Below are 23,489 nucleotides of genomic sequence, written 5' to 3'. Positions count from 1 at the left end.
ATTTGAGAGGCTAATTTTCTAGATGGAATACGGTAGTTTAGAAATGCCCTTAAAACGTAAATTTCTTTCTCCCATTTACAAGCCTGGGAGGGCACAGGAAAGGGAGCACTGCCACAAAATCCTCTTTTAAAAGTTCACTCAGGAATAAAGACACAGACCTACTTGAGAATGGACTTGAGGATATGGGGAGGGGGAAGGGTAAGCTGTGACAAAGCGAAAGAGCGGCATGGACATATTACACTACCAAACGTAAGGTAGATAGCTAGTGGGAAGCAGCCGCAGAGCACAGGGAGATCAGCTCGATCAGCTCGGTGCTTTGTGACCGCCTGGAGGGGTGGGATGGGGAGAGTGGGAGGGAGGGAGACGCAGGAGGGAAGGGATGTGGGAACAGATGTATATGTATGACGGATTCACTTTGTTATAAAGCAGAAACTAATAAAATAAATAAATAAATAAAATAAAATAAAATAAAAGTTCCCTCAGGATGCTAATCTAAGTTTCATTTCCGAGATTTTGTAAGGTTAGCACTGCCTCTTTTCAGACTACATCAGAAATGACATCAATGTCAAGATGAAGGCAAAATTAACAATCTTAAAAAGGAAACATGTAAAATACTTAGACAAAACAAATGACTAAAACTGCAGAGTTCTACTACACTCTATTCAAAACTTGGCCCTACCTCCTAATTGAGAGACCTGAAAGTCTAGTGTCCAAATATAAGTACCCATCACGTGTTCAAAAATAATCTTCAAACTTGAACCGTAATCTTTGGAAGTTACACACACCACAATCCACCTTTGCACAGGTAATTTTATTCTCTCCTGTGGGTGTCAAGTGCTCACAGATTGTAATTTGAAACATTCAGAAAGCACATACCTGAATATTGTCACATTTCTTTACATCATGATTCAATAACTATTAAACAATTATGTCTACTAAATACAGTGAACAAAATGGTATAACTGTTTACACCATTCCCTTGTACACAAGGCTTCTGTCACAACAGCAACAAATGGAATTAATGCATACCACAATATCGATGAAGTAAGACCTTCTTTTTAAATAAACTATTCTGTTTATAAATAAACTCTGATTTTTTTTTTTTAGTACACATTTACAGACCTGATCAATAAAAAGAAACAAGACATATAGTTTCCTTTTAAAAACAAAATGTTGACAAATGGACCACTACAAGAGAACGCGAATAGGAAAGGGGGTGAGAAGCAAGCAAGGGGTAAGAGAGAGTTAAAAGTACAGCCATACTACAACCTATGTCTGTTAGCAAACACCGACACCGACATGAGGGCAGGGCTATCTGGGGGGCTCATTTTACTTGAATTCCAGCAAGTTGCAATCGATCTTGTAGTACACATAGGGGTAATATTCCTGTTGACTCAGGTTTAAGCCTGGAATATCCATAGGAGCCTATTGAAAAATCAGATGATTATTCAACTAAGTACTTAAAGAAATTAAACAAGAAAAAAAGTATTACCATTCATAGGCATACCTTGGAGATATTGCAGGTTCTGTTCCAGACCACCACAGTAAAACGAGTGGTTTCCCAGTGCATATAAAAGTTATGTTTACACTATACTACAGTCTATTAAGTGTGCAACAGCATTATGTCTTGAAAAACAATGTACATACACCTTAATTCAAAAATACTTTATTGCTAAAAAATGCAAATCATCATCTGACAATGCAGGGTTGCCACAAACCTTCAATTTGTAAATTGAAAAGTGCATTATCTGCAAAGTTCAATAAAGAGAAGCATAGCAAAACAAGGTATGCCTGTACCTTCTTAATGAACATCTACTCTGGGCTAAGTTTATACATTTTTTGCTAATTTAATCTGAGTTTGGCATTGCTAACTCCATTTTGCAAATGAGAAAACAATCTCTGAAAGACTGACTTGAGACCTCCCTGGTGGTCCAGTGGTAAAGAATCCACCTTACAATGCAGAGGATGCAGGTTCGATCCTTGGTCAGGGAACTAAGATCCCACATGCCACGGAGCAACTAAGCCCGTGTGTCACAACTACTGAGTGCAAGGGCCCTGGAGCCTTCGCGCCACAACTAGAGAAGAAAAAATGCGTGCGCCGCAACAAAAGATCCTGTATGCCTCAAGGAAGATCCCACGTGCCACAACTAAGACCTGACGCGGCCAAAAATAATTTTTTTTTTTTTTTTTTTTGCGGTATGTGGGCCTCTCACTGCTGCGGCCTCTCCCATTGCGGAGCACAGGCTCTGGACGCGCAGGCTCAGCGGCCATGGCTCACGGGGCCAGCCACTCCGAGGCATGTGGGATCTTCCCGGACCGGGGCACGAACCCGTGTCCCCTGCATCGGCAGGCGGACTCTCAACCACTGCGCCACCAGGGAAGCCCCAAAAATAAATTTTAAAAAATTAATAAATAATAAATAAATCTTTAAAAATAAATAAATAAATAAAGGCTGACCTGAGTGAGTAGTAAAGCCAGATTGAAGCACTCTCTGCCCTCAAAGCCTGTGTGTGTTTAACCATCACCCCACCATCCTTTCTTATGCATACTGTATAAAATTACTTCCTTAATCTCAGGCTTGGTGTACTGAGTTTAGGAGACACATGGCTTACAAAATGCTGGATAAAAATAAACCAAGTGTGATTTTTAGAGATACCACTTATTACATATGCATGTTATAAGAATTTACTGGTAGGAAATTATGTATCAAACTGTTAGACTTCACATATTATCAACTCTACAAAATGCAGAGTCATTTCCTGCATTTTCTTCTATCAAAAAACCCTGATTTTTTTCATGGGTTCTAACTAATGCACATGTGAAATACTGCCATCCGAAACTAAAGAGAAAAAAAATCAGCAAGATATTTGAAATCAAAAAAAGCCTATTACAATTTTAAACAACAGCAACAACGAAAAGCACACATACTGTTTGTATCTTTCTGTTTAAAAAGAACACATAAACACATACCATTTTAGAGAAATGATAGTTCCCTTTAAAATGCTCATCTACTGACTCCACTACTTCTACCAAATAAAGTTACAATAACTACTTATTTTCTTGCTCTCTGCAATTTATAACTTTTGTAAACAACTAGTATCACTGGTTGTGTATTTCTGCAGCTATAAACATCGGATCTACAGCAAGATAACTGGCTTTTAGAAATACCAAGAAGCAACTAGTAAAATGGGGTAAACAAGGTAAATTATTTGCTAAGCTATCAGGTAAATTAATTACTAACAAATTGAGAATCTTAAAGCAACTTTCAAAAGGTTAAATAACCTCTTATCTTCTTCCAATAATTTTTTCTGAAATTCATCCAGTTCCTCTTCTACCAGGTTGTCTAATAAATACTTACATCAATAATAGCTGCTGCACTGCTATCTAGATGTTTATACAATTCATATAATACTTCTCTTAGTTTCTTCATTGTTTTCTTATTGGGCTGAAGGAGCATTGCTTGGAAGTTCACTGGCAAGCCATACCTTATAAATAAGCAGAAATACAGGATGTAACACAAGCAAACATATGCAGAGATTTTCTTTTTAAAGCAAATACTCTCACATTCTTCTTTAATCACAGTTAATGGGGAAAGGGTACCTCACTTTAATGACCATGTTTACAAGTTCAACTAATATACACAGAAACTCAAACCTTCTCTGGTCCTCAATGACCATTAGAAATCTTTCTTTAGGATGAGAGCCAACTGTCTACTAGGAATTACTTTTAATTACTCTTCAATTTTTAAGGTAATCTATGAATACCCTCAGCAGACAGGGGTAATATGTAAACTTAGTACAGTGTCTCTAGGTATCTGCAGGGAATTGGCTCCAGGACCCCTGTGGATACCAAAATCCACGGATGCTCAAGTCCCTTAAATAAAATGGTGTAGTGTTGCATATAACCTACACATATCCTCCAGTATACTTTAAAATCATCTCTAGATTACTTATAATACAATGTAAATGCTATGTAATTAGTTGTAAGTAAAATGCAAATGCTACGTAAATCGTTGCTAGTGCTCAGTAAATTCAAGTTTTGCCTTTTGGAACTTTCTGGAGTTTCTTTTTCGAATATTTTCAATCTGCAGTTGGTTGAATCCATGGATTCGTAACCCAAGAACATGGAGGGCTTTCATGATAATAAACAACATGAGATTACTACCCACATCTACTATGAAAATTCAAAGAAATTTACAAATAGTGAGCACGACTGCAGATAAGCATTTTGAAATATTTCTAATATGAGCAACATGTACAGAGGATCACAAGATGATTGAGATTTTAAGTACCTCAAAATAAAAAAAATTTTAGGTTAACTGAAATGAGGACTTCAAATAAGGCAGCATTAGGTATACTGCATACCAAACTGCATATAAAAATATTTGAATGATCTTCTTTTAAACAAACACTGGCTAATATTTCATAATCTACATTTAACTTAAGTACATAATAAGAAAAGAATCAGAGAGCACAGCAGCGTGATCTCTTCCTTCAAACCCGGTATTAAGGGACAAGACCAACATACACGTAATAAGCAGTATGACACTGACAATCTCTCCCTCACGACTGGCCCTTTGGTTTCTCCAAATCAATTTCCTATTAGTAGACTGTGTGTTTTAATAAAGAGGTCCAATGTAAAGGGATCTATAAATTCTTTAGTTCCAAGTTTCTCAATTAACTTCCTTTACCTCAAAACAGACTCAACAAAAACCCTCAACGCTTTTACATGAATCCACGCAATAAACGCCTCACTGAAATTCACTTTCAGCCACCGTACAAGTGGTCCCTAGAGAAAGAAAGAAAAAAAAAAATCACCAAAAATTTGCTCCTGAAAATGGCAGTTAGAAATTAGATAAATCAAATATTTTTAAAGGAGCAACTATCCAGTAAGAATCTTTAGGAGCATTAAATCACATTATAATTCACTTTAAAAATGTTTCATTATTCTCATTATCTTGGATACTTTACCTTAAATTAGATGAAAAGATTAAGCCATTACTCTGTAACCTCAGTAGATACAAAAATCCATTGAATCTATTCACTACACAGAAAAAGGTATATATATATATTTTTTTTTCTTTTTTTTGGCCACACCACGTGGCTTGTGGGATCTTAGTTCCCTGACCAGGGATTGAACCCATGCCCCTTGCAGTGGAAGTACAGAGTCCTAACCACTGGAGCACCAGGGAAATCCCAAAAAGGCCTATGTTTTAATGAAAGTTATTTAAAGTGACACAGAATATAGAAGTGTCCTTCTACAGGTTTGAAAACCAAAATATAAAAATCTAAATTTACTATCCAATACTCTTAAACATTTTATACATTTAAAATAGAATTCAATTACACACAACTTCTCAGGAATAACAAAAAATAGCTATGTAGTAAGTCACTTAATACCCCTAGGTGTTAGTTTTCTCATCTGTAAAATCAGGGGGTTGATCTAGATCCCTAAAACCTGTTCATCATGTTCTAAAATTTTAATGGTTCTATTAGGTAGTATATATTCTTTCTGAATTTAGTTATTCAGTACTTCTAAATAAAAACACTTCTTTAAAGAAACAAATGACAAATAACTTATTACCACCTCTCCATACTTAAAAGACACACATGATCAGTTCAGCTAATAGTTATTTAGATAACATTACTAGGCTCATTTGGATGTAACAATCCATTTACGCAAAAAGGATAATACAACAAAGTGAAAGTCTTTGGTTAAAGTATCTGTTCTTTAAAAGGGATCTGGAACTCCCCAACAAGTTGGTTTTATTTGACATTACTTGGTTAGGGTTAGTTTTCTCCCAACTGAGATGTAATGGTTTATAAAGTACTTGGAAATAATTTTAAATGGAATATGCTTTTATTTCCTCTTGCATTACAAGAGAAATACATTTTCACTCATCATGTTTCCCCTTCCATACAAGCTTCAGTCTTCACAATAATCCTGCACTTGAGATGGCAAGAAAGTCAACACCATCTTTCACTCACAATTCCATCCCTGTTCTCCATTGTGCCTAGAACATACTAACTCACCAATGGTTTAAATACAAATTCCTCCAATAAAAGACTGCATGCAGCATTAAAAAAATCTGCCTCAAAAAATGAAATTTCTTAGTGAAGAGAGAGAACTACTACTTAACTAAAATAACCCCTCACTATATGGGTATTAATCAAAACTCTGCATTTAAAATTAATTTCTGATATGGACTTAAGGGGGGTTAATTTTAAGATAATATATTTTAAGATAAGGATTCACAGATCTCAGCTTGCTTAGAGAAAACTTATTTTGATTATTTAGTAGAAAAAACAGCTAGAATCAAAAGCAAAATCAGAAAAGTTTTGTTTTCCTTTAAATTAAAGAAAAGCAGTACCACTTTTTCTTCTGCTTAACACTGATAATACTAAGTATTAAAAACACATACAAATTGCTTTTTCTTGTCGGTAGAAAGCCTGTTCATTTCTTCTTTGTCTGCTTTCATCTCCTCTTCATTATACTGGAAGTCACGAACGATGAATCTAAATTGGGGGGCGGAAAAAACCAAAATTGTCCACACCATGTTTAGGTGATCTAACAAATTAAAAAGTAAAAAATAGGGCCTCCCTGGTGGCGCAGTGGTTGAGAGTCCGCCTGCCGATGCAGGGGATACGGGTTCGTGCCCCGATCTGGGAGGATCCCATATGCCGCGGAGCGGCTGGGCCCGTGAGCCATGGCCGCTGGGCCTGCGCATCCGGAGCCTGTGCTCCGCAACGGGAGAGGCCACAACAGTGAGAGGCCCGCATACCGCAAAAAGAAAAAAAAAAAAAAAAAAGTAAAAAATAATAATCTTACTTGTTTTCCCTGGCTTTGTGTCTGAAGTCATCAACTGCCTTCCTAAACAAGGTGACATTACACAGGTAACTGTCTTGGTCCTCTGAGAGAACACTAGAGAAAGAAAGACCAAGTCCATTTAAAGCTTTATACTTATTGCTCACATTCATATTGAGGGCAGAATTCAGAAACAGGGGGAGGAAGAGGAGGAACAGACAGTGGGGTACGGCAGCCCTTCCCAAACCACTTCAGTGCTTTTCATCTGTACTGCCTCCACACTGAAGACACTCAGTGTTTATGATGTTTCTATTCACGGTGCCTTAACAGCCCCCTAGTGCATTTCTTCCTAACCAACAAAATTAAACATTAAATCAAGTAAAGCATCCAAACTCAAGAATCACGCTTTTCAATCTGTATCAGCACTAGGCCAGCCAAGGAAAAATTGTCCAGCACCTGGCTGGTTTCCAGAATCTCCTTACTTCCTTGCTAAACACCCTCTTCTCTTCTGGTGACTGAATTCTCTCTTCCTCTCTCCAGCCCAGCCCTGACCCATGAGTCCCGGCCCACCCCTTTTAACTTGTGCCCTCTCAAAACTATTATCCTGCGTTCTTGTTCCCAGTGCCCAAAGTGGACAGAACTCGATAAAAAACCTTTAATGATCCTCAGGTTTGCCAGAATTGACAGTAATGTGAACAGTAATGTGACAGTAATGTGAACTCTTTCTGAACAGTTTTTCCAACAGAAAGAAGCAGAACAGCAGCTCAGCCTCTCAGCTTCTTTGGCCTTTAACTCTGACTTGGCATTTATACACACCTCTGCACTTAACCACCCAATGGTGGCAATATTTCACATGGTCCAACCTTTCAAGATTTATGTAGAATATTTTGCAAATAGCTAGGTTTTGTGTGTTTTTTAGGTGAAATTATTTCTTTCAGGTTTAAAGATGGTTTTTTTTCAATCTATTCTTCTTCCTCAAAAGTCCACTTTCATCTTCACTGCTTCCAAGAGTAACCACTCAGGTATTGTGCCAAAAAGCAACAAGTGACAGTATTACTATTTATAATTCATTTTAAAATAAAGCACTTAGAACAATGACCAGCACATAGTAATCACTCAAAAATGTTAGTTACTATGATAAGTGAAGAATCCAACATCAAGTCATAGAGATCTTTCCTAAACAGAAGTACAAAATTCCAGACTAACCCACTACAACCTGTCTGCCCCACATGAACTAAGCATCCTCTTCAGGTGCTGGCTGAGCTACTGCATTGTTCTCAATGACTAAATTTAAATAACTTTTCAAGTCAATGATTCCAAAAGTCTTCAGACTGATAAATAGTTGAACAGATGTTTTCACTGAGTGAGGAAGGGCTGGGGACTCTCAAGGGGTCGGTGAGCACTCAGGGGTCATTCAGAAGACAGGTATTGCCTATACTGAACTGTTGGCATCTGAAATTTTTTTTCCTTTTAACTACTAAAGTGATTTTTCAAAAGATGTAAGTCTGAAGTAATATTTCTAAAGTCCTTCTTTCCAAATAAACCTGGGCCTACACACCACTCCCCTGGACTAGGCTCACACACCACAGGGTGGGAGGACATTCTGTGTGCACTGGGTCCTTGCTCTCCTCCTCTCCCTGCCCCCAAATGTAAAGACAACCTCTGTGACTTTTACAGTCTCCAGAGCACAAAGGTCTAAGAAGGTGTCATCTGTCAGGATAAACAGCTTCGGAGGAAAACCAGCATTAAGACACAACCTCAATCTTCAGTTTACCATCTGAAGGGCCAGTGTGAATGGGAAGTATTCCCCCCAAATGGGAAAAAAATTCACAATGAGCACAGGTTTGTGGTTTCATTCTCAAAAAAATCAACATCTGTGAAACTATAATAATCATATTACCTTCTACTTTATTATCTTATCAAGCCTTAAAAGAACCTCATAATGTGTACAGGGAAGGTGCGATGCTCATTTTACAAAGAAAATGAGGCCCAGAGAAGTTAAAAGACTTACCGCAGGTCACATAGCAAGTTGGTAGCAGAACCAGCAATAGAACTCAGATCCCTGGGTCCAGGACTCTTTCCATTATACTAAGCTACCTCCCATATGACACAATGAAACTGGAAAAGAAAATATTTCATGGGCCTGGCCTTACTAACACCACTTCTTTACTACCTCCCTAGACCTTTCTTTCACCATGCTGAGGGTATATATATATACACGCTGCGGGATATATATGTATACACAAAACAATTCTTTGGGGGTGCATATACACTGTACTTAATATTTTCTTGAAGAATATCTTGTGTAGAATGGCAGAATGCAGGAAAAAATGACATGCTATGTAGTGTCAAGAGTGCAGGACTTGTGGGAGTTAAAAGACCTGAGTTTTAGCCCTAACTTTGCCACTGCACACTAATACAGCCATATACGCTTTAGGCAATGACTTAACTCGTCTGCATTTTTATTTCTTCATCTATGAGAAAAAGTATAACTGCCAAAACTACTTCATGGAATTTCTGTACATATCAAATTAGACAGTGAATATTAATCCATAAGTTTAAAATTGCTTAATAAAAGATTTTTTTTTTTAAAGGAAAGGACAGATTCAGTAGAATCTATGCTTACTGGAAAGTGATGGTAAATATCTGCAGATCAAAAGAGTACCCTAGTAGCCATTTTGGTACACTTCCTTTGCAAGATAAATGAGGAAATATAGACACATAGTAGGTATACAATAAATATTGAAGGAAGAATTTTGAGAGGGTAGCACATAGAAAAAGTACCACACCAGAGATCTGGGTTCTAGTTACAGCTCTGTCACTAATGAGATGTGTGACTCTGGGCAAACCACGTCACCTCTGTGGCCTCAAACTTCTACATCTATAAACATGAGTGGGTTGATCAGACTGTACAAAGACCCTTCCAGGTCTACAGTAGCTAGAGTTAATATAACTCACTTATTTTTAAAGTGAAAATGATGGCTCCAAAACTGTAAAATTTACCACAAAGGAAAGATAAAGATATTTCCTATTCCAACATCCAAACTACCAAAGGAATTCTACGAAAGAACAGGCTTTACAAAGACTACTACTTACTTGCTAGACCTTGGAACTACCATTTCAGCTAATGTTTCATACTGCTTAATCCAGTCATTGTGGTTTAACCTGCAGAAAAGATACAATTAAGTTACTGGAAGAGAAAAACAAGCCCTACCTTCCTGCCAAGCCCAGAAAGAGAAAAAATTATGAGACAAATAGGAAATCCAACTATAATAGGTATACCTCAAATCTATTTAACAACAACAACAAAAAATCATGTTTTCTACAGAGAATGAATTTCAAATACACTGAGTGGTAAAACAGGAAATACAGCTCACCATCTCTTATATCCAGTAACTATTGCAAAAGAGGCACATTCTAGAACTAAGTTTGGAAAGGAAGCAAAGCAAAATACAGATTCTAAATTACTTTCAAACTTCAGGGTTGATATACATTATTATCTCACTAAAAAAAGAAAAAAAGGAAAGAAAGAGAGAGAGAGAGAGAAGCCATGCTGAAATCACTAACATTTCTATTCAGCGGCCATTATGAAGAGCTGGGTAAAACCACATTTACCAAAAGCACAGAGTACCAGGAAGTGCTGAGTAAACAAAGTGACAGTAAACCAAGCTGCCACAGATCACCGTGCAACAACCTTTCTAGAGACCACTGGCTTTTGTGGGTGTGGCGAGAGATGATTATATATGCAGAAATAAAGAATTGTAGTATCTATAGCCAGGATAGTGAATAATCCATTATACAAGGTATCCTAGGTCCTATCCGAGGTTTCAAGTACAGTGCACAGAAAACTATGAAAACTTCTGGTCTTAAACACAAATTTTAAATAAAGGTTGCATGAGACAAATCTTTTATCTGGACAAAGGTTATTTTCCTGCATAGTATAAAAACACAAAGACATAGAAATTTTTTAGAAATAGTGTTCTAGTATTCTGCAGTAAGGGGGAAAAAGCAGAAGTCAGGTAATACTGTAGACACTGAAATTCAATGGAGGTCCTTTCCCACCCCTTTCCAGGAGGCATCATTTTCTAATATTCCCAGTTTCCTAACCAGACAAAAATGGAGAGCACAGCAAAGAAAGATTTCATGAATAATGCTCTGAAGAGTCCCCAGATCTCCATCCCAGTTTGGATCCCCTGAAGATTCCCTGATACTGAGATTTTAGTTAAGTCAGAAGTGAAACCATTAACAGTGTCTCTTTCCCTCTCTCACTCTCCCTTTCTCCCTCTCCCTCCCTCTCTCTCTCTCTCTCTCACACCCCCCCCACACACACAGTTCTCATCTTCCAAAGGTTTCATTTTACCAAGATTACCAAATATTAATTAAAACAGAAGGCCTAATCTAAAGGAGATTTCAAAGGACAGTCTAACCCAGCAAACTACGCCCATAACCTGTACACCTGTTTTTGTAAATAAAGTTCTGCTGACACACAGCCACGTCCATTCATGTACACACTGTGTGTGACCGCTTTCAGCTACAACCACAAAGTTGAAGTGGCAGAACTGAGTAGTTGTATCAGAGACCATATGCCTTGCAAAGGGTAAAATACTTACTATCTGGCCCTTTGCAGAAAAAATATGCCAAGCTTTTATCTAATCCATCCTTTGCTTCTTAGAGGGCTTAATTCATCCTAAACAATCATCAAATATTTTTCAGAAAAACAAATAGCTCCCTGTTTTGAAAAATCTAAGAACAATATTTCTTTTAAGTCCAATAATTTAGCATTATTTAATTTTTTAATGGGCCAGCTCTACTAAGCAAATTTTGATCTGCAATATCAATTTATAATTGACAGCTCTATTACCGGGTTATGAACTCAATTCTACTGCATGTGCCTTATGAGTACATGTTGGTTGACAGAACAAATGACAAGGTGATACTCCCTTTACACTTGGGCTTATGGAAAACTTCAAATTACAATATCAGACGCTAACGTTTTTCTGGTATTTTAACAGGTAAAAACCTTCTGTAATAAAAAGACATACTTGGGAACCACGACCAGTAATGTGACGAGATACTCTGAGTCAAGAACAAAGTCATCCTTCTTCACAATTTCTGCTAGACTTCTAGTTAGCAAACTTCCTCTGAGGAATAAGAAAAAAATCATTAGGCTGATAATTATGTGCTTCCAGAACACAAGTAAAGAAACAGCAGGCTAATTATAGTCACATATACTATATATACATCTCAAGAGAGGGATTAGCCTGAGTTAACATTTTATTTTATAAGAAGTCAAGGGCCTCCCTGGTGGCGCAGTGGTTGGGAGTCCGCCTGCCGATGCAGGGAACACGGGTTCGTGCCCCCGTCCGTGAAGATCCCACATGCCGCGGAGCGGCTGGGCCCGTGAGCCATGGCCGCTGGGCCTGCGCGTCCGGAGCCTGTGCTCCGCAACGGGAGGGGCCACAACAGTGAGAGGCCCACATACCGCAAAAAGAAAAAAAAAAAAAAAAAGAAGTCAAAATTTAGCTGAATATTTCCCACACCCAAACCCGAAGAAATGTAAACATTTTATCAGAATTTGCCTCTAGCGTCTCTCTTTGTGTTTGCTTTAATTATTATAACTCAGCTCTTCTCTTGATTACATATATAGTATATTAACTGAGAAAGTATTATTCATTAGGTATCAATTAAAGTCTACCTCATCATAATTATGAAATCATATCATCTAAGCACAACCTTTGATTTTCCTCCCTCTCCCTGGGTATCAATTTTGGTTAGTTAACCCAATAATCAACTCTTTTAACACAGTCTTCATTTGGTCTCCTAGTACATTTCACAGTGAAAATGACTTGCCCTGTTTGCACCACTGACAGTATCCAGCCAACTTTCTCTCTGGGATATGAATGCGTAACTGGAAGAGTTAAGTGCTTAAAGCTACACCTGTAGTAGTCATATTACAGTGATATTAACCAAAACAAGAGTGGTCTATTTTAAGAAAACCTAATATGTAAAAAATCAAAACTTGGAAAACAGAAAAATTAAAGAATGAGTATTACATTACAAAAGGATTCTTCTATAGAGTTCTTTTAAGCAGCAGATCATTGCTATGTAATTAAACTATCATTTGATTTAAAACAATTAACTTTAGATAATTTTCAGTGAAAAACCAGATGGATAAGGGATAAACCAGGACCCAACTCATAGGTATTATGTATGAAACGAGTATAATAAATCAGCCTCACATCTGTTTTGACTAGCCTGAATTAGTGAGCTTTTCTCCATGAAGTGAAAAAAAACACCATATTGATTATAGAAACAGCACAAAGTGGAACTTACTAACCCCTGACAATAGTTCATTCAGTGTATGATAGAGTGCGTCCCCAATTCTTTTTTTTTTGGCTGTGCCGTGAGGCACGCGGAATCTTAGTTCCCCGACCAGGACTGAACCTGCACCCCCTGCAGTGGAAGCACAGATTCTTAACTACTGGACCTCCAGGGAAGTCCCTCCCAATTTTTAATTATTTACATATACTTGACATGCTTACGCATTCTTTCGTTCCAAATTCTGAAGATTCCCTTTCAGGTTGTTATATGCGGATGCTCGAGATTTCAGGTCATTGTCAATCTGAGTCACTCCCTTCAAAGAGAAAAAGGGAAACTTTTCCTAAACCTGTCTCTACTAATACAATCAAAGTAGCTGTGCTTAAACTTTAAAAAACAAAACACCACTAGTTCCTGATGTAAAAATACTCTATTATTTTAAAAGCATGGCTTTAAAGGTCATTAAAAAACAAACCTACTTCATTTTTAATAACTATGGTAATTTTCATATAATCTTTTCTATTAAAGATAATGTTTTAGTCTACATGTATTGTAATTATTGTTACTATATTACTTCTTAAACCATGTAAATGGAATCCAGGCCACTGGTTACAGAGATAACTAATTAAAAGGCTTTAAAATACAAGTTTCAAGGATTAATTTCCAAAGGAACTAAATCACATAGAGTTTTGTTATTCACAACACCACTACTCTTCCACAAAATATTTTTGCAATAAAATTAAAATTACGTTTGAATTTATTTATAAATGTTACACAAGCTGATTTTTCAAAAAGATGATTAAAACTACTAACAACTTAGGGAGAAAACACAAAGCAGTAGATTTAACATTTGAGGAACTAATTTCAACTCAGCTCTACCATCACCAGCTGTGTGGCACTGGGGTAAACTACTTGACCTCTCTGAGCCTCTTTCCTCAACTATAATAGTATCAGGAAGAAGATGACTAAATCCTTGATAAGGATCAAAAGAAAACAAGGCTCATAGTAAGAGCACCACTTTATATTATCTGACTACTCATTTTCATTCAATTATATGATGACTTGAGTTAAAATCCTTGAGATGCTATTCATTTACATTTAACCATAGAGCACAACGTACAAATAAAGCCAGTGGGAGCCAAGGAAGTCTGTCCAGGTGATTTAAACCATACTTTTCGTCCTAGCCAGGTCACAGAAATGTTGTCAGACAATTAATAGGTCCTTGTCTACTGCCTCATTATAGTTTCAGGTAAGACTTTTACATTTTTCTCTCAAGCTCAAGGACTTTGAAACATAAAAGGAGCTCCTAATTCAGTGAATTCATGGTGGGCTTTAACACCTGTGGGCTCCCTGAAACTGTACATAAAATCATGTGGTACAAGAATACGGGCAATTTTTCTGGGTAGAGAATCAAAACTGAACATCAGAAGGGAAGGTGTCAGAGAACCCATAAAGTTTAATCTGAATCAGTACTGTACATAAACATACTTAAGTGACCATTATCATACATCTGAATGATTTATAAATCTCTCATCTATTCCAACTTCCTGTTCTATGTGATCTCAATTATGCTTCAAATTTATATAAATAACTATAAAATTTTAAAGTTACTTTTCTTATTCAAACATTGTTGATGCAACATTTAACTTAACTACCTAAATAAACTACACAATTTGGAAAATGTACACATGAAAGTGTTATCCTTTTTTGACACTTTTTTTTTTTAGTAAAATTGTAGTAAGTCACATATAATTAAGCTGCCCTGTCAAAACCTAAATTAGTATTTAATAGCTAAATACTTATAAAATAAATAAAGCCACTATAAATCAATGTATCCTACCTGTATCATTTTTTATCTTACCTTGGCAATTATTTCAGAAATATTTTTCAGGGACTGCTTGATTGGATATTTAGCCATGTCCCATTGAAACCTTGTTATATAAGTAACCAAGTCAACTGAAATAAGGGAAGAAATTAATTACTGAGGAGAAACAATAGAATTTTTTATAGTTTGCTACACAGTAATAGGTTTTAGTGCTGAAATTGGCATTAAGAAAATCAGTAAAGATGTCATCGTTTGTGAAGAGTCCTGGTTAAGTAAATGTGGAACTGTATTAAGTAACATGGATTAATCAAAATTTTTACCTTGTAATCTGACTGGATCTCTTCTCCTTACTCAAAATTTAATATATATTAAAATGTTCCTTTCTAATCTGATGACTTAATAAATGGAATATGTACATACCCATGATATGCCTCATATGTAGAAGAAAGAGACACAAAAAGATTACGAATCTACTTCAGGAGATTCCCTGGTGGCACAGTGGTTAAGAATCCACCTGCCAGTGCAGGGGACACGGGTTCGAGCCCTGGTCCAGGAAGATCCCACATGCCGCGGAGCCTGTGCTCTAGAGCCCACATGCCACAACTACTGAGCCCACGCGCCTAGAGCCCGTGCTCTGCAACCAGAGAATCCACAGCAATGAGAAGCCCGTGCACCGCAATGAAGAGTAGCCCCCGCCTGCCGCAACTAGAGAAAGCCCGCGCACAGCAACAAAGACCCAACACAGCCAAAAATAAACAGAATAAAATAACTAAAAAAATAATATATTAAAAAAAAACCCTACTTCAAACTGTCTCAATAAGTAGAATTTGACAAAAGTATGTTCTTTCTTTGCAACTTACCCAAACAAACTGAAAATGAACTTGTCTGTTAAAACCTTGTGATGACTGTTTCTAGTAGTCTATATTTCAGTAATCTTCAAAACATGGACCTTTTCACTTTCAAATGACAAGAATAAGAAATGCAGGGCTTCCCTGGTGGCGCAGTGGTTGAGAGTCCGCCTGCCGATGCAGGGGACACGGGTCCGTGCCCCGGTCTGGGAAGATCCCACATGCCGCGGAGCAGCTGGGCCCGTGAGCCATGGCCGCTGAGCCTGCGCGTCCGGAGCCTGCGCTCCGCAACGGAAGAGGCCACAGCAGTGAGAGGCCCGCGTACCGCAAAAAAAAAAAAAAAAAAAACTACAGAGACTGTTGAGAGTTTAGCCAAATCTCCATACCTGCTGCCTCAGCATCCACCTCTGTGTGGCCAAGTGGCCTACAGGGGCTTCGAAGTTATACTAGACGACAGTCTGCAATCACAAGTAGATGTAAGCTCCTGACACGATTTTCCTGACATGACCCTATGATAAGTGCTCTCCGCTGCTGCCCAGGGCCTCCCCTGCTACTGTACCCTTTAGATAAGACCCCCCTCGCAGTTAACCGAAACCCTCCTTTTTGGTTTGAATCGACCAACCTGGACTTGGCTTGGGAACCCCAAAGCACTCCACCCACGGACCCTAATAAAGGCATGTGCCCCAGGTCCCTCCGCTCTCCCTCTGCCGGCACCGCCTTGACCTCCCTGCCTTGCCCCCCTCCTCCAGGACCTGTGAGTAATAAACTTCTCTATTTCTCTTTCCCTTGTGGTCTTTTGCTGAACCGTGGCTCACCAACCCATGACACCCCAGGGCTTTACTTAACAAACGTTAATTTAACCAAGTCACATCAGTGACCTTTATTTATCACAGTAGGCAATGTAGGACAGAAAGAAAGGAAAGGGTTGTTTCCTATTATAATGACATATCACTAAAGATCAGCCTAATTAAAAATGAAGCAAGTGCTAAAATGATATTTCAGGAGAAAACAACAAATGCAAGTACAAATGACAATAGTGTGGTTGAAACCATCTTTATAAAGCCATTATTACATAGAGCAAACTCTACATAAATACTAGTTTCTAGCTATGGAGAGGTCGGTGGTAGACTATTCTATGGATACTAAAGAAATGTCACATTCAAATCTGAAGGGAGGAGGCATTACTCTGCAAGAAAATTAATAATTTTTATTGTAAGGCTTTAGCAGTTGGACGCTATTAAATACAAAAAGCTAGAGAAAACAACTATTCAACTGGGACAATGCTGAGAGAGACCTAACTTGGAAACACAGTTGTTAATGGGAGTTGACAAATAGATTCTGGAAAGAACTAAGGTAAATCTTTATAATATTGCTTTTGGAAGGATCCGTATCATAAACTATATTATATACTATGTAGGACTGTCTTATGAGAGGCTGTGTTTCAGAGGAAAGAATGTATCTGGCAATATCACCAAATTCAGTAGTAATCATTCTATTTTATGGCTTTCTATTGCACTTAATATCCTTACCTATAAACCTTTTTTAAGTCATTCACTTTATAGAAATTAATTGCAAATCATGAAACATTAGCTTACCTCCATTGGCCAACAGATTCTCCTGAACTTTATCTTTACTATCCTCCAATACGTCAGCCATATACTGAGCCACTTTCTTAACCACCCTTGGGAGGAAAAAAAAAAATCAACAATCACTTTCAGGAAAACAACATAAATTCCATGCTATACAATGAACACATTACATAAAGACACGAATTTGACTCTATTTGTTCCAATTACACTATCTGTATAATACAGAACAAAAGAGTCCTAACTTCTAAAATAATGTTTTAAGGACAAAAAGCACCAAGATCTTATTATATACGTCAAACTCAACTGAGTAACTGTAGTTTTAAGGAGACCACATGCAATATGTTTACCAAGTCTGGAAAGAAAGTAGTGGAAAGCTAGCGAGAATAAGCTGAAAAACTGGGCAACAGATCTCACCGCACTGCAAAAACAAAGGGGGAAGCAGGAGCTTTCATTCACCAGTTATGTGCTTCCCCTTAGGACAAAAGGGATCCCAAAGGCAATAGAATACAAGCAATGGTAACAATGAAGAATGCAGTCCTACACTATTTATTCATTAACCATTTATTGAGCAACTACTATTTGAGAGAAACAATGCTAAAGGGGAAACCATGGTGTCAAAACTACGGAGGCACCTGCATATCACCTTGTCGATCCCTTCACTTTATAAATAAAGACATCCCCAGGTATAAAGAGAGTAAGTGACTTAGCCCCAAAACTCACAAAACCAGTTCCCAGCAGAGCTGTGACTAAAAACGTGGTGTCTTGACTCTGGAGTCTGGTGTTCTTTCCCCCATTCCTTGTCTGCCTCTGGGCCGTGGGTGGGATACAAAAGTATACCAGACAAAAATCTAGCTTCCCATTGCTTAAAATCAAAATGCAGAGACACCAAAAAAGACGGATGATTAAATACAAAGCCATCTGTGGTGAGCGCCAGCTGAGATGACCAGGCTACAGACAGAAATGCATAAAGGAAAAAGACTTCACTTCCGGCTACTGTAATCAAAAAAGCATAACGGATCAGGAGCAGGGCAATGAAGGACAGGAATGGTTTTGAAAGGCTGATTAGGTGGGAAGAATGTGTATTCTTGCCACAGGGCATCATATGAGTCAAGATCCAGAGAGATAAGAAAAGCAACGAATGATGAGGGGTCCAGACTGCTGGGAGTGTCGTGCTCAGGAGAAAGGAGGTTGTGCTAGGACGGCCGGCTGGGGCCAGACTGCAGGTAGACTGCCTCTGATGTCAGCCTTTAGGGAGAGGGGTAATAGTCAAAACAGGACTTTGGACAATTTCTCCAATGACTTTGTGCTCAACAGCAGGGAGTGTAAACTGGAAGGCAAATTAAGAATCTCCTGCAACATGAACCAATAAGGGACAGAAAAAAGCAACAGAGGCCAAAATGTGAATGACAATCCTATGCGGAATGACCTCAAACCTAAGAAAGTAGAACAACTTCAGAAAAAAATGATGTAAGCCTTAAGTCTTCAACATGTTTAACTTGGGATTTGTCCATACACTTGGCTGTGTCTCCAAAATTCACCCATTCCTTCAAAGAAGACAAACCATTACTCCTATATAAGTTGACGAGCATCTTGTAAACAGAACCATATGCTATGAACATTCAAAAATGTGCATGTTCACAACATTGTAAATCAACTATACTTCAATTTTTTTAAAAAATGTGCATGTTTACCACAGAAATGGTTCAGAGTGTAGAACTGCCTGGTGTCAAATTTACCAACTTAACATCGCATAACTCAGACCTTGACAATCTCCCTATGCATCTCTACAGGAGTATCCATGACACATGGTCACCTTAAAAAAAAAAACTGCTCTAATGATTAGATTACTGAAAAAGTATAAACTATAATTTACTCCACCACAATGTTCAGAGTTTAAAAACTGGAACACTCAGTCATTAAGCTAGCATCTGTCAATTCTACCTAGGTCTAACAACCATATGATTTTTAAATTCCTCATATCTTTCAGGAAGACTGATAAAGTCAAGATTGAGTAACAGTGCAGAAAAGAATAGCTGACAAACTGCATAGGCAACTTGCAATGCTTCTGACCAAATGAACTGCATTTGCCCTAAATACTTACTTCCCTAAAAAATGTGCACAAACCTTAAAGTATACTCAGGACATCCCACTGATGATTTAAGGAAAGACCTAGAGAGCTACTGAGGTGATTAATAAGGATCCAAGTAAGTGTTAATAATTATATTCTCAGGAACCTCCCTTCTCACTGTCCTCTTTGTTGTCATGACCTAACATTGCAATGAGGCTGGTGGTACTGCAGAAAGGACAGTCACCTCAGCGGGGGCAACCACGAAAAGTTTACTTAATTAAAAACCTATAATCAAGAAACCAAGAGACAAAAAACTGACTGTAAGAACTGAGACTATCATCAAAAATTATTTTCACATTTGCTCTACTGAATGCATGGAATTATTAACCCTAAAAGCAGTTTGTTACTTTTGCTTTCATCCTCTCTTTTCCATTTTTATTGCCTAGTGTCTGCCCTTAGCTGACGTTTTCAATATCTCTTGCATAATCTACTGTAAAAGTGGCCCCCAACTGGCCTTTTGCCTCATGAATACATCTTTAGGTCTATTTATTTACTTACCACATGTTGTTATGTCAAAAGATCTCTCTGCAACACCTCAGCCTCTACTACCAGAGTACTGCATTATGGTGGTTCTATCAATTCAGAAAAGCATAACAGCATAAACAAGAAAAACCTTCTACACAGATTTTGAGAATAAGTTCCCCTCTATTCAGGTCTGTTCCCTTAAAGCTTTAATCAGATGTACATTTCTAAGATTCTCCAAAATTCTGTTTTTTTACAAATTATACCTATTTACCTAAGCCCTAAGTATTTAGAAAGCTCTGTATGTCAAGAGTCAAAGGGATTGTAGACTGAGTCTGTCAATTAATCAAAATTCAGAAAGTTATTAAGGATCCCATACCCATCATCTTCAGCTAAAATACACAGTAACTGAATTTCAAGTGACTAAACCTGTAGCCTAGAAAAATCTTTTAATGTAACTGAATTTTGAAGACAAAAGCATCACCAAATAAATCTTCAAATAAATGGCATAACAGCCCATGTTCATGAATCAAAGACTTAATATGTCAGGATGGCAATACTGCCCAAATTATCTACAGATTCTACACAATCCCCATCAAAATTCCAGCTGACTTTTAGCAGATATTTGACATGGTGTTCCTAAAATTCAAATGGAAATGAAAGGAACCAAACAGCCAAAGTAATCTTGAAAAAGACAAAGTTAAATTGGAGAGCTCACATTTCCTAATTTCAAAACTTACTACAAAGCTGCAGTAAAGAGGGCAATGTGGTACTGGCATAAGGACAGGAATATGGAATACAAATGAGAGTCCAGAAATAAACCCTTACATTTACATTCCATGGATTTTTGCAAGGGTGTCAGGACAGTTCAATGGAGAGAGAATAGTCTTTTCAACAAATGGACAACTGGATATCCACATGCAAAAGAATGAAGATGGACTTCTCCCTCACACCATATACAAAATTCACTCAAAATGGATCAAAGACCTAAATGTAAAAACTAAAACTATAAAACTCTTAGAGAAAATACAGACATAAAACTGTGTGACCTTGGATTAGGCAATGTCTTCTTCCATACAACCTCAAAAACACAAGCAACAACAAAAAAGAGATAAATTGGACATGAAAATTAAATGTTTTGTGCTTCAAAGGACACTATCTAGAAAGTGAAGACGACCAACAGAATGGGAGAAAATATTTGCAAGTCATATCTGATAAGACAGTTGTATCTCGAATATATAAAGAACTCTTACAAGTCAATAATCAAATGACCAATAAGCCAATTAAAAAACAGGCAAAGGATCCAAACAGACATTTCTCCAAAGAAGAAACACAAATGGCTAACAAACACATGAAAAGACGCTTAACACATTATTAGCTATCAGGGAAATGCAAATCAAAAACACAATGAAATTCTCTTTAATATCCACTAGGATGGCTATAATCAAAAAGATGGAGCTTCCCTGGTGGCGCAGTGGTTGAGAGTCCGCCTGCCGAGGCAGGGGACGTGGGTTCGTGCCCCGGTCCGGGAGGATCCCACATGCCGCGGAGCGGCTGGGCCCGTGAGCCACGGCCGCTGAGCCTGCGCGTCCGGAGCCTGTGCTCCACAACGGGAGAGGCCACAACAGTGAGAGGCCTGCGTACAGCAAAAAAAAACCAAAACCAAAACCAAAAACAAAACAAAAAACCCCAAAAAGATGGATAGTAACAAGTATTGTCAACAATGTGGAGAAATTAGAACCTTCGTACACTGCTGGTGAGACTGTAAAATGGTACAACCGGAAAACAGTCTGGCAGTTCTTCAAAATGTTAAAAGTACAGTTACATTGACCTAGCAATTCCACTCCTAGGTACATACCCAAGAGAAATGAAAACACATGAGCTCACAAATACTTGTACACAAATATTCATAGGTAGCATTATTCATATGAGCCAAAAAATGGAAACAACCTTAATATCCATCAACTGATGGATTAACAAAATGCAGTATATCCACACAATGTAATATTATTTGGTAATAAAAAGAAATTAAATGTTGATACATGCTACAACACGGATGAACCTTGAAAACATTATACTAAGGAAAAGAAGCCAGTCACAAGAGACCACATATTGTATGATTCCTTTTATATGAAATGTCCACAAAAAGCAAATGTATAGTGTCAGAGAGTAGGTTAGTGGGCAGTGGGGGTGAGGGAGTAACTACTAATGGAAACAGGATGTTTATGATAGTGGCAGGGTACTATGTACTACATGTACTATATACATTTCTGCTAGGCAGAAGTACTAAAATTGATTGTAGTGATGGCTGCACAACTCTGTGAATATATGAAAAAATCACTGAATTGTACACTTGAAGTAGGCGAACTGCCTAGCATGTAAATTATATCTCAAAAAAAATATTAAAAGGAGTCACCGTTTTCACACATCAAACAGGTGTATTTTATTGTACGTTAATTGTATCTTCATAAAGTTGATTTACAAAGAAAAAAAAAGCCACTGTTTCCTAAAACCATTCCAATAAGCAGAATACACATGTGATAATAAACCCAATGCCCAGGTAGCCTAATAGCGACTCTCATTTTGCTCTAGCCTATGCATATAAATACATTACCCTTCTACAAATGCATCCAGTTTAGCCAGTTCATCCGACAAACCAACCAAGACGTCCAGTGTGCCAACCTAGAAGGGAAAAACAACATTTCATTACTGAGATTTCATCCTGTTTTTTTTTTAAACAAGGTAATACAACATCTTGATTTGAAGGGCCTGCAAATCTTAAGTTCTCCATATTTTATTTCATAATATGCAAGTGTGGTTAAAAAATGTTTGCTAGACACTGCAAGGTTATTTATATGTACAAGATAATCCTCTAATTCATGGGCACAACCATCACTTAGATGTGAAGATTCCACAATAGCAGGCCTGTGCCTCTGCTGGTCCTGCCCAGTGGCAGTGGATCATTTGAAGTCATGGTTTACAAGAGCAGCTCTTGAACAGGGGTCCAGAGCTGTGCATCAGAGTGTCTGTAACTGAAATTGTGGTGTTTTTTTTAAAGGAAACTTTATGATTATTATTATTTTTGGCCATGCCACATGGCACACAGGATTTTAGTTCCCTGACCAGGGACTAAACCCGTGCCCCTGCAGTGAAAGCACACAGTCCTAACCACTGGACCACCAGGGAATTCCCTGTAATTGAATTTGTACTCAAAACTGTGTACGTGTAAATGAGCATGTTTTGGAAGAAATGTAAACAGTCTATATCAGTGTATCAAAGGAATCCGTAAGTCCCAAAATACTAAGAACCAGTGGCTTTAAGTATTTCTTAAATGAGTGTTGTATGTAACTGCCTCATTTGGTTAACCAGAAAAATATAATTAAGTATCATGATCTTTTCCATTCTTTACAAAAGTTCAGTCAACCAATTACTGGCAGCCTGCTTCACTTAGAGGCTGCTAGATTACTGATGTTTAATAAATGTTAAGTAGATAAACTAGATTAAATAACTAGGAT

At 37.7% G+C, this 23,489-nt stretch overlaps 1 protein-coding gene across 2 annotated transcripts in view; it reads right to left on the bottom strand.

Annotated features, from left to right (window-relative positions):
- Nucleotides 1-796: 796 nt before the first annotated feature.
- ATP6V1C1 (ATPase H+ transporting V1 subunit C1) overlaps nt 797-23,489 on the bottom strand; it is a 38,435-nt gene continuing 15,742 nt past the window's right edge. For both annotated transcript variants that reach the window (XM_060116104.1, XM_060116103.1), the window contains 11 exons: nt 22,589-22,656; nt 17,391-17,476; nt 14,984-15,078; nt 13,347-13,438; nt 11,847-11,945; nt 9,901-9,969; nt 6,829-6,921; nt 6,422-6,515; nt 4,691-4,788; nt 3,359-3,485; nt 797-1,425 (listed from right to left, as the gene is read on the bottom strand). In XM_060116104.1, coding sequence (XP_059972087.1) covers nt 1,330-1,425; nt 3,359-3,485; nt 4,691-4,788; nt 6,422-6,515; nt 6,829-6,921; nt 9,901-9,969; nt 11,847-11,945; nt 13,347-13,438; nt 14,984-15,078; nt 17,391-17,476; nt 22,589-22,656 — 1,017 coding nt within the window. In that variant the 3' untranslated portion in view covers nt 797-1,329. The remainder of the gene's footprint in view (nt 1,426-3,358; nt 3,486-4,690; nt 4,789-6,421; nt 6,516-6,828; nt 6,922-9,900; nt 9,970-11,846; nt 11,946-13,346; nt 13,439-14,983; nt 15,079-17,390; nt 17,477-22,588; nt 22,657-23,489) is intronic.

The sequence above is a fragment of the Mesoplodon densirostris genome, chromosome 13 (genome assembly GCF_025265405.1).
Source record: "Mesoplodon densirostris isolate mMesDen1 chromosome 13, mMesDen1 primary haplotype, whole genome shotgun sequence".
In the NCBI taxonomy this organism is placed as follows: domain Eukaryota; kingdom Metazoa; phylum Chordata; class Mammalia; order Artiodactyla; family Ziphiidae; genus Mesoplodon; species Mesoplodon densirostris.
This window is presented reverse-complemented; position numbering and strand designations above follow the sequence as displayed.